The 15,529-nt window shown below is 47.9% G+C and overlaps 1 protein-coding gene across 1 annotated transcript in view; it reads left to right on the top strand.

The window, feature by feature from the left end:
- Positions 1-15,529, top strand: part of SFMBT2 (Scm like with four mbt domains 2) — a 234,767-nt gene that overhangs the window by 191,601 nt on the left and 27,637 nt on the right. Inside the window, exon 16 of the mRNA XM_019808390.2 lies at positions 11,284-11,393. Within this exon, the coding sequence (XP_019663949.2) occupies positions 11,284-11,393 (110 nt within the window). The remainder of the gene's footprint in view (positions 1-11,283; positions 11,394-15,529) is intronic.

Raw genomic sequence — 15,529 nt, 5'->3', positions numbered from 1 at the left:
GGTGCACACACCCACTCTACCCGCCTACCTGTCCATCCATCCGTCTTTCTAGACCCTGGATCTACCCTTCGTCGTCTCCGTCTGTCATCTGTCTCTCCATCCAGTCCTCCATCCACCTACCCATCCATCCGTCATCTACCATCTGTTTATCATTTCTGTTCTGTCTACTGCCTGTCTATCCATCTGTCTGTCTGTCTGTCCGTCTGTGTCATGTATCTGAAACAGTCACTTCGCTACCCTCATGGCACCCTGGTCTGGGGGTGCAGAGGCTGAGGCGTGAGCAGGGAGACCTTCCTTTGTTTTGAAGAGAACGGGTGGTGAGAAGTCTAACTTGCAGAGGGTGAGCGTGCGCTCGAGCGGGAGCCGTGTGTGCTGGGGTGCCGATGCCCGAAACTGGGGCAGCTGCACTGGGTTACTGCCAGGCTGCAAAGGGATCCTGGAGGAGACTGGAGTGCTCACCTTCACTGAGCGAGGTTTCTTTGTCCTTTGGTCTGCTTCTGTGGTCTTCGTAGCTCTGTGGCCTCAGCTAGTGTGGAATAAGCGGCGTGGGGCCCACAGGGTGCCTCTGTCATCCAGGCATGGTTCTCTTCAGTTATCCACGACCGTTCTAGGGTGTTCCAGGTACGAAGGTGCTGGGTTATTGTGCACGCAGCAGATACTCACTGAGCATGTGCCACACCTGGGGCTCTTCAGCGCTGGAACCTGGTAGGGAATGAAACACAGTCCATCCTGTGTTCCTTCACTCAGGCTCTGGGAACTCATGGGTCATACCCCTGTGCCAGGTGGTCACTGTTCTTGGAGCTGGGGGTCGCAGTGAGCAAGAGATGTGGCTCCTTACTTGGTGAGTTGACAGCCCCCCTCCATCCGGGGAGGGGGCCTTGTCTCTCTGCCCTCTCAGCCTTTCTTACCCTAACAGACCTACACAGTGCAGATACATGGCAGAAATCGGCATCTGGTTACGTTGGAATAATACCCCAGTTCTCTGTTCTCTGGGGTCCGCGGGAGTCGTAGGCGTGTGGTTTGTAAATCTGGAAGCAAGACCGTGTGTTACTCGGACAGTAAGTAAGAGGATGGAAAGAGATGCCTTTTCTAGAGGTCCCCCTTTCTGTGTACCCCATGGTGTCCTTCCTGTTCTCGCTGTCACTGTGCTTCCTGTGCTCAGGACCTGGGATCAGGAACCCCTCCTCCCTGGCTGGTAGGGATGGAGGAGCTCCGCCTGCCGGGCATCTGGCAGTATCTCCGACTCTGAGACCTCTCCATGAAGCATGGCCAGTGTAGGCCAGACAGGTGCAGTGGGGTTTCAAACATCACAGCAGAGGGTTGAAATGTTGAACGTTGGGTCCAACGCAGAAAGCCAGTTTGCAGACAGGTCCTTCCTGAGGGCTCTGGGCCCTGTGCTGACAGCTCTCTGCTTCATCGACATGCGGCATCAGCTCAAGCAGGAGCTTCCAGAAGAATCCTGTGTTTCCTGAGTCCCTGCAACTTGCTGTCCTCTCCTCCCCTGCTCCATCAGAGATGCCTGCTTGCCAGCAGTGACGCGAGTGCCCCATGGGAGAAAGTGAGCACTGTGCCCACCCGCCCCCTGCCCCCCACCTCAGAAGTTTCCAGCGGGACCTGGCGGCCTGGAATTTGGCTTCAGTTGGAGCTTGCTGTTTATATTTCTGCCACATGGTTGACCCGTGAAGCTGTTTCCCTCAGTCTCTTGGTTTTGATTACAGTGTTTATTTTCCACATTTGGGGAGTTCTGCAATGACTTGTTTGAGTTTCCCCTTCATTATATATCGTTGAGCATTTGTTCTTTGCTACTTGTCACTTTCACTTAAAAACTGGAATGACTTCGTGTGAGAAGCCAGAAAATAAGGAATCCGAGGCAGCCTTAGCTGCTTTTCTCCTTCAAAGTAGCCGTGTGTTCATCAGTATGAATGAGGAGTGGGCCACGGGGGCTGTGGCCTCATNTGACTTCGTGTGAGAAGCCAGAAAATAAGGAATCCGAGGCAGCCTTAGCTGTTCACGTAAACGATGCCATGCTGCACCCAAAGGTAACTTTTCTCCTTCAAAGTAGCCGTGTGTTCATCAGTATGAATGAGGAGTGGGCCACGGGGGCTGTGGCCTCATATCAAGGACTCAGGCTCTGGGGTAACATTGAACAGAGGAAGAATCAGCAAAATCCAAGATGAGGACATGCTTCTCAGTGATACTCTGTGGTGTTTTTGTTGCTGCTATTTTAAGCTTACGCTGAACGCCAGCCCATGAAGAACAATGTGCCCAAGCCGGTGTGTAACCCGTAACACACACGTAACCCATGAAGCCGGGCTTCTAGCATGCTGGCCAGTGTCTGGGAAGGTTGGCGAAGGTTAAGTTGTTATTGTTTGCCCATCGGAAGGTAAGATGCCTTTGTGACACTTTTCTCATCACGCTGTAGGATAGAATTTTATAGCGAAGGAAACCAGGGGCAACTGTTCTCTTCTGGCCTCTGTCTACGTATATTTTGTGTATTTTATGGTATCAAATAAATTCTTGGGGTGAATTAGTCATTAATTTCTAGATGTCACTTTAATTTTAACTATTTTAAAATAACTGTTAAGTAAACATTTTTAAATAATTTTAACTCATTTCGTGCTCATACTGAAATTTATTGAACAAATTTCAAAATATACTGTTGAACTCCTACTATGGGTGAGTATAATTGTAGCTGCTGTGAATACAGTGCAAACAAAATACAGTTCCTCATGTCATGGTGCTTATGGTCTCATGGGAGTGGACAGAGAATGAGAACAGAACCAAGCATGGCCATTCTTTGGCGATGTGGGCATGATGTGGGCATAGGAGCGCCCCTGGATGGGTGCCAGAGAGCACTGAGGAGAGCAAGGAGCCTGCCAGTGCAGACAGTTCCTGCGGGTTTTACTGTAAAAGAGAGCAGAGAATGAGCGAGGTGGCTGCAGCAAGATGAGAGAGGAAGAGAGAGTTGTAGTCGTTGTTGGGGGGGCTGTGGACCAGTTTCTGCAGGAAGGGAAGCCATCCTGCAGAGGAGGGAACATGATGGTGTAGGAGAGACGGCTGGCTTGGTCTGCTTGGGCTGCTGCTGTTGGTGTCACAGAAGGGCTCAGACAGCAGACGTGTGCACCTCGCAGCTCTGGAGGCCGGAACCCGAGGTCAGGGTGCCTGCAGGGTGGGTTCTGCTTTTCACAGGGCTGGCTGCCTCTTCGCGGTGTCCTCACATGGCAGGAGAGAGAGGGAGAGAGAGAGCAAGCATTCAGGTCTCTTCTCACAAAGGTGCACTCCATCGTGAGGGTGCCAACCTCATGGCCTCATCAAACCCTAATCTCCCCCCAAAGGCCCCACCCCTAATGCCATCACATGGAGGTTAGCATTTCAACATATGAATAGCAAGGTTGGTGGTGCACAATTTAGCCCAGAGCAGAAGGGAAAACCATAAGGTGAAAAAGAATATTCTGGAAAGTGTTTTGGGCTCTAGGATATTTTGCTGATGATGGAAGGCAGAATGGATGCATTGGGGGTGCACCGAGGTGTTTGAAATTAGATTAGGGGGAAATGCAGAGTCATTCGGGAATTGGATTCTGGGTAGAAAGAATGTTTTAGAAGTGTTGGGTTTCTGGTCACTGAGGGGAATGAAGATTTAGGGTATGATGGGATTCTCCTGTTGGTCTTCCAGGGGGCGGTGGAGAATTCCTGAGAATTATAGCCTCCTTTGGGGGATGATCTTTTAATCAAGTTCAAGCGATAAAGCCAGGAGTTCATTGGTGTGGGGTTGGGTTAGGGGAAAGGCTACCTACCAGGGCAGCCCTGGGGCTCCCTAGCCTTGCTGCTGGGACAGAGGGAGCGCCTCCCCTCCAGGGTGGTGGGCTGCCAGGGGAGGTCAGCCTTCCGTTGAGGATTGAAATGAAAGTCGAGATCAGTTTTAGCCAAAGCAGTGGAGTTCTCCACTTAGTACGATGTGTCTGATTATTACTGTTGGCATTAAAATTTTAACAACAAAAGGAATGATGAACATAAAGGTTATCGTTAGATAATATTTAGTATTAGATGCAGCATTTGCAAAGGAACGTCCATGGAATCGTTAGTTCTTGAGAAGACAAAAGGAAAACACCTAGTTTTATGGGGTAAATCACTTGAGAAGGTTATTTGCTTTGCTTTCTTTTCGAGGCTCGTTTCAAAACCCTATGGATGGAGAAAATGCTGATTAAGCAGGAACAGTTCTTTATTATTTTACTGAAAAAAAAAAACAAAAACAAAAAAACAAAAAAACCAACAACCAGCCAACCTATTTATAAAATTAGCTCCATTCCATCTGATTTTGAAGTTGAAAAGGAGAAATGCTTTAGGCCCATGAGGGCCTTTGATGGTCCCAGTTCCTGTAAAAAGCTAGTTATTGTTAACCGTGGTTCTTGGAGAGACTGCAGAGCAGACAGGTCTGTTGAAGCAGAATGAGCACGTGGGGGAGGCTCCTTTGTGTCCAGATCCTTGTTCTGAGCCCCCCCCCAGAGAGGGAATATTCTCCTTCATGTTTCTTTGGGAGCCAATCTCCCCCAAAGAGAGCCCTCCCCGCAGTCACTAGAATTTAACAAATTACATACTTTCTAAGTTGAGAATCTGTCTCCTTTCCATTAAATCCGCCGAACTCAAGCTGTGGGAGCCATATTTGCTTTCTAAAGTGTTTTCTGATTTTGACACTCAAAGAAATAATTTTCTTATTAAGTAGTTCCCTGCACTTTCAACATTGTTCTGACTTTGATCATATGATATAGTTGAGGTTGGAAATTATCTAAATTACTTTGGTGTTTTGGGAGTTTTCATGATCGTGGCTATGAAAGGAAATCATGGAATCACATAATTTCCTGATATGAACAAAAAAAAAAATCCCATTGATTTACATAATCTTCTGAGCTCCCGAAAGGGGGAGGAAACCCGGGTTTGGCTCCTGTGCTCCCCACATGGTGTGCGGCGTGAGCTCCTGTCCTGCAGGCATTGCCTGCCTGTGTTCTTCCTCTCTCCGATGCCCCTCGCCCTCCCCCACACACTGGACCCACTCCCCACTTTGTGGACCAGCGCCCATGCTTGCGGAGCAGAGGGAGGGAGGGAGGCGGGGAGAGAGAGGGGTGTTGCAGGGCCGGATTCCTCAGAGGCCTGGGGAGACTGGAGTGCTAATTGGATTTGGTGGCAGGTCCTTGGTGACCTTCCCAAAGCACTTGTGTGTCCTGGTTGGAGAGGAAACTGGATTTGGGTCAGTTGAAAAAGGAATTGAAGAGGAGGAATTTAAAAGCATAGTGTCTTTTTGTAAGAAGTTGAGTTCTGGAAAGGAATCAGTTGCAGGAAAGTCAAGGAGTTTCGAAGCAGAGTCATTCCGCAGAAATGTGAAGACTGACACATCAGTGTGGGCCACTGGGGATAGCGCGGGTGGAGACACGGGAGACAGTTTATTCTGTGGTTTGTGAGGACTGCGTTGATACTGAGATTTGGGCTACCTTTTCTTTTTCTTTCTTTGTTTTCTTTTTTGTTATGTTAGTCACCACACAGCACTTCGTTAGTTTCTGATGTAGTGTTCCATGCTTCATTGTTTGTGGATAACACCACCCAGTGCTCATTGAGATACGTCCCCTTCTTAATACCCGTCACCAGTCTACCTTTTCCCATGACATCCCTGTTGTAGAGAAGGAAAATCTCTACTCTTAGATTTAGTGACTGGGGCTTGCAATTGAAAACGACCATAAAACACATGAACAGGAAAAAAAGGTTTATGTTGCATTGCACAGGGGCCTCACAGAAGAGAAGTGAAAGCCCAAGGAGACCATTTTGCTTGAGATGTTTCCGTACCATTTTAACAAACAACAGTGCGGTATGGAGAGGTGAGAGACAAAGGAAAAGGGGTTTGGGCTTCTAGGGTGGTAAATGGTGGGAAGGTGAGTATACAGGAGACTAAAGGAAGGTGAGGGTGCTTTTAGTAAAGTCAGTTTGTGCAGTCATCTCGGTGACCGCGTTCTTTCTCCAGTGACAAGAGCTGCTTTCCTCCTCTGGGGTACGGAAGAGAGGAGGGAAAGCCTTTAGAGAAGGGCATGTGCCCTACTTCTAGGCAGAAAAGGGCAGAGCAGAGAGTCCCTTCTGTGTGTGTAGTTTCTCAGTTGCCTTCAGCTCAAAATAATCCTATGCCAAAGTGGCGTATTTTGAGGTGGAATGTTCTGACCCCCTTATGAACCAGATAAACAGCAGTGCCCCCATCATGCCCAGGAGGAAAGCCCGTCATGCACCTCTGGGACTCATCCTTCTACAGGATGGAACTAGGGTTCGACATGCCTGCCGATCTGCTGTAGGACACCGTGGAGACTTCCGTGTAAGGTGTGTTCTCCATGACCATGTCATGAGCTCCAGGAAATCGAGGGAGGGATCCCTGGAGCATGATTTTCCCCCTGGAGTTACGCACACACCTTTATGCCAGTTTGTTGGGAATAGTGTTTGTTAACGTCACACCCACATCCTGCCAGTTCATCGGGGGCAGGGCCTGCACAACCCCTAGTGATCAAGGGCATAATATAGTGACCTGAGTCTCCAGCTTTTGCCAGGAGCAGAGTAATTCTGACCCTGGATGGTGGTACCAGCTGCCAGCTGAGTTGTTTTCCTAGAGGTAGCTGTAATGCACTGAGATGTCATGAACAGAAGAATTATTCAGCTCACAATCCCAAAGTTTGATAGAGAGCCTGCTGAATTTGGGAACGGCTGATGTGGCATCGGAAATGCCATGGGAAAATTATTCAATATTGGACGCTTTTGACAACTTAATGGCTGCCTGTTCCCAGGCTGAATGGAACTCTGGAAGGCATTTTCTTTTCACCGTCTCCAAATGCATTTCGCTCTGCAGCAAATAACATGTAGCTCTGGGCCCTTCCTCGCAAGACAGAATGGAAAGAATTGGTTTAAATTTTATCATCTGTTGATAAATACTTTGTGAATTATTTCAGCCAGTTCTAATTGGATTTATTTTTAAACTCGATTTCCGCAAATTCTACTGACAGTAAACAATAAAATCAGATGATTATTCTAATACAGAAAACATAAACACAGCAAAAGTGCTTGTACGGCCTTGTCCTGGCCTTTTAGTGCCTCGGCTGAGCGGCCGGCCCATGTGCTCTTGCTGGGGTTTTATAGGGACCTTGCAATATAGCAGAGCGCTACCCTGCCTCAGAAAGGACACTTGCTCATTGCACAGTCTAAAATATTTTTAAGATCAGTTCTTCTGTTACAATATGAGGGAGCTTCGTCCTTTTTCAGAATTAAATCAGGGTGAAAAGCACGCCGGTTGTGTTCTGGAACACTTCAGATCCAGGAACGCTGTGACATAAAAACCCGGGCCACATACGTTGCTCTTCATCCTCCCATTGATGCTGTGCGGCGTCCTCCCCAAGAGCACCAGGGGCTTTGGCAGTAATGCCAGTGTCTCATCCCAGTCAGGGCATTTCTCACCCCCTCAGTGGTGTTTTGCTCTGAAACCTGAAACGTGAGCTCAGTGCCTGGCTCATTCCCCTGGTGGACAGGGAGACGCTGCAGGCGTGCTGGGTTCCGTGACCCGTTGCTGCCCGTGCTCCTGCTGGCACACAGCAGAGCCTCAGCAAGGCGCCTTCCGTGGAGCTCCACACCGTGGGTTCCAGCGTTCCTTTGGAGGCTGCGTTGTACCTTCACGTTCTTTACGCGGTCTGTCCAATTGGCAGCAGCTCTGGAACGTGCCAGAACTCATAAACGTTCATGGTTAATGATGATTTGCCTACAGAAGGGGGAGTGCCCCAAGGGATCTGAATTCCACCATCTTTCCATTCAGGGGGCACGTTGAGGTTAACAGGAACATGGAACCTTCTCAGAGCCTGCAGCTGGGGCTCCCAGAGCGAAATGTCCCGTCACAGGGACATGTCTCCATGTCTGGGAGTGGGACTGTCATGGGAGGCAGTGACCACAGGTGTCCTTCCTCGGACTTGGAAATAGGGAATACAGGGGAGGTTTGAGGAAATAGATTGTTGGATGGTATTAATTACTCCAGAAGGTCCTTTGAAGCACTCACATCTAGAAATTGTCCTCATATGAAATGTCCCTATATTGAGCCAGCATCCGATGAGTTTCAAATACTTGGTTAGTCTCCTTACAGATATCTATAGTCAGCTCAGAATTGTTGGCACAAATCCGTTGCCTCTGTCTCACTGATTCCTTTTGAAATTTATTTTCAAAAATAAAATGAAATTCTCAGTAGCCAGTCTTACTGCAGAGTAATCCTGTTGGAGATAATCACTGGCTCTTTGGAGGAAACAGATCGTTTTTCTTCAATCAGAAATGTTAGGGAGAGTCTGTCGTCCTTCTGGCCAGCGGCTCACATGCCCTGCCAGAGGGATTGGATTTCACCACCCTTTTNGCTTGAGATGTTTCCGTACCATTTTAACAAACAGCAGTGCGGTATGGAGAGGTGAGAGACAAAGGAAAAGGGGTTTGGGCTTCTAGGGTGGTAAATGGTGGGAAGGTGAGTATACAGGAGACTAAAGGAAGGTGAGGGTGCTTTTAGTAAAGTCAGTTTGTGCAGTCATCTCGGTGACCGCGTTCTTTCTCCAGTGACAAGAGCTGCTCTCCTCCTCTGGGGTACGGAAGAGAGGAGGGAAAGCCTTTAGAGAAGGGCATGTGCCCTACTTCTAGGCAGAAAAGGGCAGAGCAGAGAGTCCCTTCTGTGTGTGTAGTTTCTCAGTTGCCTTCAGCTCAAAATAATCCTATGCCAAAGTGGCGTATTTTGAGGTGGAATGTTCTGACCCCCTTATGAACCAGATAAACAGCAGTGCCCCCATCATGCCCAGGAGGAAAGCCCGTCATGCACCTCTGGGACTCATCCTTCTACAGGATGGAACTAGGGTTCGACATGCCTGCCGATCTGCTGTAGGACACCGTGGAGACTTCCGTGTAAGGTGTGTTCTCCATGACCATGTCATGAGCTCCAGGAAATCGAGGGAGGGATCCCTGGAGCATGATTTTCCCCCTGGAGTTACGCACACACCTTTATGCCAGTTTGTTGGGAATAGTGTTTGTTAACGTCACACCCACATCCTGCCAGTTCATGGGGGGCAGGGCCTGCACAACCCCTAGTGATCAAGGGCATAATATAGTGACCTGAGTCTCCAGCTTTTGCCAGGAGCAGAGTAATTCTGACCCTGGATGGTGGTACCAGCTGCCAGCTGAGTTGTTTTCCTAGAAATAGCTGTAATGCACTGAGATGTCATGAACAGAAGAATTATTCAGCTCACAATCCCAAAGTTTGATAGAGAGCCTGCTGAATTTGGGAACGGCTGATGTGGCATCGGAAATGCCATGGGAAAATTATTCAATATTGGACGCTTTTGACAACTTAATGGCTGCCTGTTCCCAGGCTGAATGGAACTCTGGAAGGCATTTTCTTTTCACCGTCTCCAAATGCATTTCGCTCTGCAGCAAATAACATGTAGCTCTGGGCCCTTCCTCGCAAGACAGAATGGAAAGAATTGGTTTAAATTTTATCATCTGTTGATAAATACTTTGTGAATTATTTCAGCCAGTTCTAATTGGATTTATTTTTAAACTCGATTTCCGCAAATTCTACTGACAGTAAACAATAAAATCAGATGATTATTCTAATACAGAAAACATAAACACAGCAAAAGTGCTTGTATGGCCTTGTCCTGGCCTTTTAGTGCCTCGGCTGAGCGGCCGGCCCATGTGCTCTTGCTGGGGTTTTATAGGGACCTTGCAATATAGCAGAGCGCTACCCTGCCTCAGAAAGGACACTTGCTCATTGCACAGTCTAAAATATTTTTAAGATCAGTTCTTCTGTTACAATATGAGGGAGCTTCGTCCTTTTTCAGAATTAAATCAGGGTGAAAAGCACGCCGGTTGTGTTCTGGAACACTTCAGATCCAGGAACGCTGTGACATAAAAACCCGGGCCACATACGTTGCTCTTCATCCTCCCATTGATGCTGTGCGGCGTCCTCCCCAAGAGCACCAGGGGCTTTGGCAGTAATGCCAGTGTCTCATCCCAGTCAGGGCATTTCTCACCCCCTCAGTGGTGTTTTGCTCTGAAACCTGAAACGTGAGCTCAGTGCCTGGCTCATTCCCCTGGTGGACAGGGAGACGCTGCAGGCGTGCTGGGTTCCGTGACCCGTTGCTGCCCGTGCTCCTGCTGGCACACAGCAGAGCCTCAGCAAGGCGCCTTCCGTGGAGCTCCACACCGTGGGTTCCAGCGTTCCTTTGGAGGCTGCGTTGTACCTTCACGTTCTTTACGCGGTCTGTCCAATTGGCAGCAGCTCTGGAACGTGCCAGAACTCATAAACGTTCATGGTTAATGATGATTTGCCTACAGAAGGGGGAGTGCCCCAAGGGATCTGAATTCCACCATCTTTCCATTCAGGGGGCACGTTGAGGTTAACAGGAACATGGAACCTTCTCAGAGCCTGCAGCTGGGGCTCCCAGAGCGAAATGTCCCGTCACAGGGACATGTCTCCATGTCTGGGAGTGGGACTGTCATGGGAGGCAGTGACCACAGGTGTCCTTCCTCGGACTTGGAAATAGGGAATAAAGGGGAGGTTTGAGGAAATAGATTGTTGGATGGTATTAATTACTCCAGAAGGTCCTTTGAAGCACTCACATCTAGAAATTGTCCTCATATGAAATGTCCCTATATTGAGCCAGCATCCGATGAGTTTCAAATACTTGGTTAGTCTCCTTACAGATATCTATAGTCAGCTCAGAATTGTTGGCACAAATCCGTTGCCTCTGTCTCACTGATTCCTTTTGAAATTTATTTTCAAAAATAAAATGAAATTCTCAGTAGCCAGTCTTACTGCAGAGTAATCCTGTTGGAGATAATCACTGGCTCTTTGGAGGAAACAGATCGTTTTTCTTCAATCAGAAATGTTAGGGAGAGTCTGTCGTCCTTCTGGCCAGCGGCTCACATGCCCTGCCAGAGGGATTGGATTTCACCACCCTTTTAATCCTGTGGATGGTGAGCCGAATCGGCGTCAGGCTGCAAAAAAATGTTCCACCCGACTGAATGGGTGTGAACAGCAAACACTTCTCATCAGCTGGGTGGTTTTCGCAGCANAATCCTGTGGATGGTGAGCCGAATCGGCGTCAGGCTGCAAAAAATGTTCCACCCGACTGAATGGGTGTGAACAGCAAACACTTCTCATCAGCTGGGTGGTTTTCGCAGCATTCTTGTCTTAGTGGGAATGGATGTAGTTGAAGTTGATTGCTGTTCTTTTTTCCCCAACAGGTCCTAAGCATGATAATCAATGCAGCTTACAAGCCTGGAAGGGTATTAAGAGAATTACAGCTGGTGGAAGACCCACACTGGAATTTTCAGGAGGAGACACTGAAGGCAAAGTATGTGTTCTCAGTTCTGGGAAACAAGGCTCTCGTGATAGTCAGCCCGGTACTTTGAAACTCGCCATTCCTCCTTTTGACGCAGCCCACAGAAATGGAACAAATGGGATGGACTGTCATTGAGTAGTTCTGTGCGCTGCGTGCAGATTCGTTGGCGTTTCTGTTACACAGAGTTGCCGTAAGCCTTGGGATTCTGGAACTAAAGGAGAGATTTGTTTAATGGATGCTTTCTTGTGTTAAACATTCAGAATCAGAACGTCCTGTGTTTCAGGGCCAATAGATTATTTGATCAGAAGGGGAACAGTTAGAGGGGAAATCCGTTATCATTAACACCTCTTAATATTTGATGCCGTGAGGAGCTTATGCCAGGCACAGGTGTTCTTTGCTCTGAGAGTTGACAGTTGTAAAAGATAAAAAGAACCCGTACCTCTGCTTGGTTTTGGCTAAAGGGCTGTGGGTTGACATGTAGTTGGTCACTTCTTTTATTTGCAAATAGGCTAATTGGAAAGATGATGTTTTGGCTCTGCTCTAAGTTTCTCGAGCTCTGAAATTGACAGCACCCCCTGGATTGATAAACCTGAGCACGGCTGTTTAAAAGCGAAAAGAAGATCGATTTCTCAAGATAATTTTCTTTAATAATTGCTTTGACTTTGGGTCCTTAGTATTCATTTAGCTTTTCAAAAGGATAGATCTTACTGGTCAGCTTCTCGTGGAACAGTGCCCTCTAATAGCCTTTAGATGTGACATTTGGGAAATGATACTTTTTTGAACAGTGAACCACGTTCAGCGGCTAGAGTGTGGCTGAGCCCTCCTTTAAAGAAAGCATGTGTCCTGTTCATAGTGAAAGTTGAGGGATGGGAGGTGGTTTGTTTGACCGGTAGTATTGCCCCGTGTGGTTAACTTACTGCACGGTACTGAGTAAGGACGGTGAGGTTAGTGCTCGGCTGCTCTCCACTCGCCTCTTCTCCACTCAACTGTTCCTAGGTTCTTTTTTGAACACTGTAATTTTAGACTCTGAAAACGTCGTTTGTGGTCTAATGATGCTCTACCAAATCACAGAAGCCAGAGGGAGTGCATGTTAATCAGGAGAACGCTTATGGGTCTGAAGTGGCCTGTCGGGGAGAGGTGGCACCATAGCTCGTGCTTCCTGAGGAAAATTTAAATGAGCCTCCATATAAATGACCTGAAAGGATATGATTAATGGGAAAAATTAATGATCTCTTTCGGTCATACTAAATCTTTTTCTTCTGTAATTACTGTGGTTTATTAGTGTTTTGCTTTTTTGTTTTTTTTTAATAGAAATAAACGTAAGTCGCTGAATTTATTTCAAATAAATAAATAAATAAATAAATGAGCCTCACCTGTGGTGCAGAAGAAGCCAAAGCAAGTTTTTTTCCAGCCTAATGTTCTGTGTCTTTCTGTTCATCTGAGGGGGAAAGCGGCAGCAGCGCATTTTCTTTTAAGGTCAACGCACAGAAACAGTGGTGGCCGAAAACCTGATCAAGTGTTTGTACAGAGAAACACTTGTTCTAAACAGTTTCTGTAAAATTCAGTACCTCCCAAACACACCTCATAGATAAGGAAACAGGACAGATACAAAAATCTTAAATCCCATTAAAATCTCACCTGTTCCTAAACAAGCCAGAAAGTTGCCCCGGGTACCAAAATGACAGGGAGAGTTAATTTTGCAGTGTTTGCACTCATTTTCATGTTACCAAGTTGATCAGAGCTTTTATGAAATCCAGCCTGATACAATCAAAACCGACACGGGGAAGTCAGCCCTGGCTGATCATAAAGGCAGTGTATTACCTATTAGATTAAATATGACAGTGAGTTCCTTAGCCAGATCTTACACGGCGACTTATAATGAGAGCGTGTCTGTCTGTGCCGGGTTTCGAGCATGCTGGATTACAGTGGCATGTCAAAGCAGCTGCTAATGATGACAGATTTAAAGGTGGGACGGGAGCGTTCCCTTTCGATAATGTGTGTTGAGTCACCTCTTCGCTTCTGATGTAAAACGACAACTTTTTAGATTTTGACAACTTTGCTGTTTTCTTTGGTTCAGGTGAGAGGAGAGAGGGCTGGCTTTTTCCCATTTTGCTGAGAGGCTGAAAGGCATTCTGTCCTGAATAAATTAACCTCCTGGAGGGGGGACCTGCATTTAAGGCATTTGGTTGTGGTCCTTGAATGATAGTATCCCAAGGAGTGCTTTCAGGAGGCTAGGATGTGAGAGTGTCCACCCCTGGGGCTTGGGAGTGCCATCACTGAGTGTCTGGGGCTTCTGACTGCTTCTTCCTCTTCTGAAGAGAAAAGACCCATTTCCTTGAGAGGATGGAGGTGCCACTGTGAAAAGGTTTGACCTGTGCACAGGAGAAAAACCTAACATCATCATCTTTCATCCCTTGGTGATTTTTTTCCCTATATAGCAAATAACCATACCTTTTTTACTAAAAGAAATTATTGCAGTATTGAACACTGTGTAAGGAGTGTGTATCTTGAGTCTTCAACATGTAGTGAAAGGCAAAACTGGGGTAGCTCTGGTGCCAGAGGGAAAGTCGATTCTCACGTAGTTCATTTCAGTAGTCCTGGAAGAGAAAATTCTTTCTTTCCGATGAATTTACTTAATTGACCTACGTTATTTTGAATTTCAGAAGGAGGAGTTTAGGCTATACCTTAGGGGGATTAAAAAAAAAATTCCAACTCTGTACATCTAGAGACATTTAAATGTTTTCCAACATGTGCTAGAATCTTCTTTGGAGGAGAAAGACTCAAAACTCTGCTTTGAGTGGCTTTTGTGATGATCTTTGTCAAATCCAGGTGAAGTCTTAAATTTTCCCAGTCCTTTGTTACAGTTATTCAGAGTATTTGAAGGGGAAATGTCCTCTTTAATTTGGAGTGAATGAGACTTTTTATCACTTAGGCAGACACAAGGAAAGTCACAACTTCGAGGTGAGTCATGCTTGGCTCTACGGAAATGATATTTTTGTTTGTTTTTCATAAGCAATTACTAATTTTTTATGTCTTTCTATTTCACTTTTTTGGTCTTTTACTCACGCTTCTATTTTGTGAGTAGCACGCCAGTAAGGTCATGAGGAAAAGACATGCAAGTGGGGTCTGGAATCTCCGGTTTCAGCCTTCCTTGTGCTCTCACCCCCAGGGAGGGGTTCCAGGGAGCACTCGGCTTCCCCAGCAGTGGAGGTGTGTATCACGTGATGTTTCTATCCAGAGAAGCCCAGGCGCCCGAGGTTTTTACTGGGGGCTGGTCCCACGGGCAGCACTCTGCCTGGCATGGACCAGGGAAGCACACGGATCACATCTTCAGCACAAAACATGTGGTTTGCCCAAACAGGCTGGGCGCAGTTCACCACCTTGATCACCTCCAAAATGCGGTTCCCAGACACCAGCCACACGTCCACCTTGTAGGCGAGCTTTTCTGGAGATAGCAGCTTCAGGCCCACAAGGCTGGCCCTTCCTGCACACTCGTGATTGAATTCAGTCTTCGTGGCCTCCCAACACTGGGGAGGCCCCCTCTGGACTTTTCCTTTCCTGTATTTGCACAACCCTCCAGCACGCAGGGGAAACCTGGCTCGCCTGTCTCCAGTATGTTGATGTGTTTGGTCAGGCCCCGCTCTGGAACCAGTGTCTGTCGTTTTGTTCTTCTCTTCACCCCCATCTGGGCCCTTGCACGACCTGTGCTGGGCCGTCCCCCATGGGCAGATATCCTCTGTGTTCTGAGCAGGATGGGGATGCCACCGTCCTGCCTCCCTCCTCGCCTGCCACGGTTCTGGACCCTCTTAATTAAGGAGGGCCCTTGGGACCAACACCCGCGGGAGAGGGGGAGATGGACCGTAGCCCATGGTCAGCTCTGGTGTTAGAATGGCCCTCTGTGGTTGTTCAAGTCGGGCCCAAGTAGCCAGGCCCTTTTGCCGCCCCCCCCACTCCCATTACAGTGACTCATCTCATGGGGGCTGTCCCTGGGAGGGGAGAGGGCAAGCTCTTGCAGCTGGGCAGACCCTCTAGGGCCAGCAGCTGGAGGCCACCTGTCAGCAGCTGTGCCGGCAGCGGGGATGGGAGGTCCCGGCAGCACTGCCGGTGTCCCCCCCGCCCCAGCCAGGACACCGCGGCCCCCCCCCCCC

This window comes from Ailuropoda melanoleuca, chromosome 15 (genome assembly GCF_002007445.2).
Source record: "Ailuropoda melanoleuca isolate Jingjing chromosome 15, ASM200744v2, whole genome shotgun sequence".
NCBI lineage: Eukaryota > Metazoa > Chordata > Mammalia > Carnivora > Ursidae > Ailuropoda > Ailuropoda melanoleuca.
Note: the sequence above shows the minus strand (reverse complement) of the source record. Positions and strands in the feature narration are given on the sequence as shown.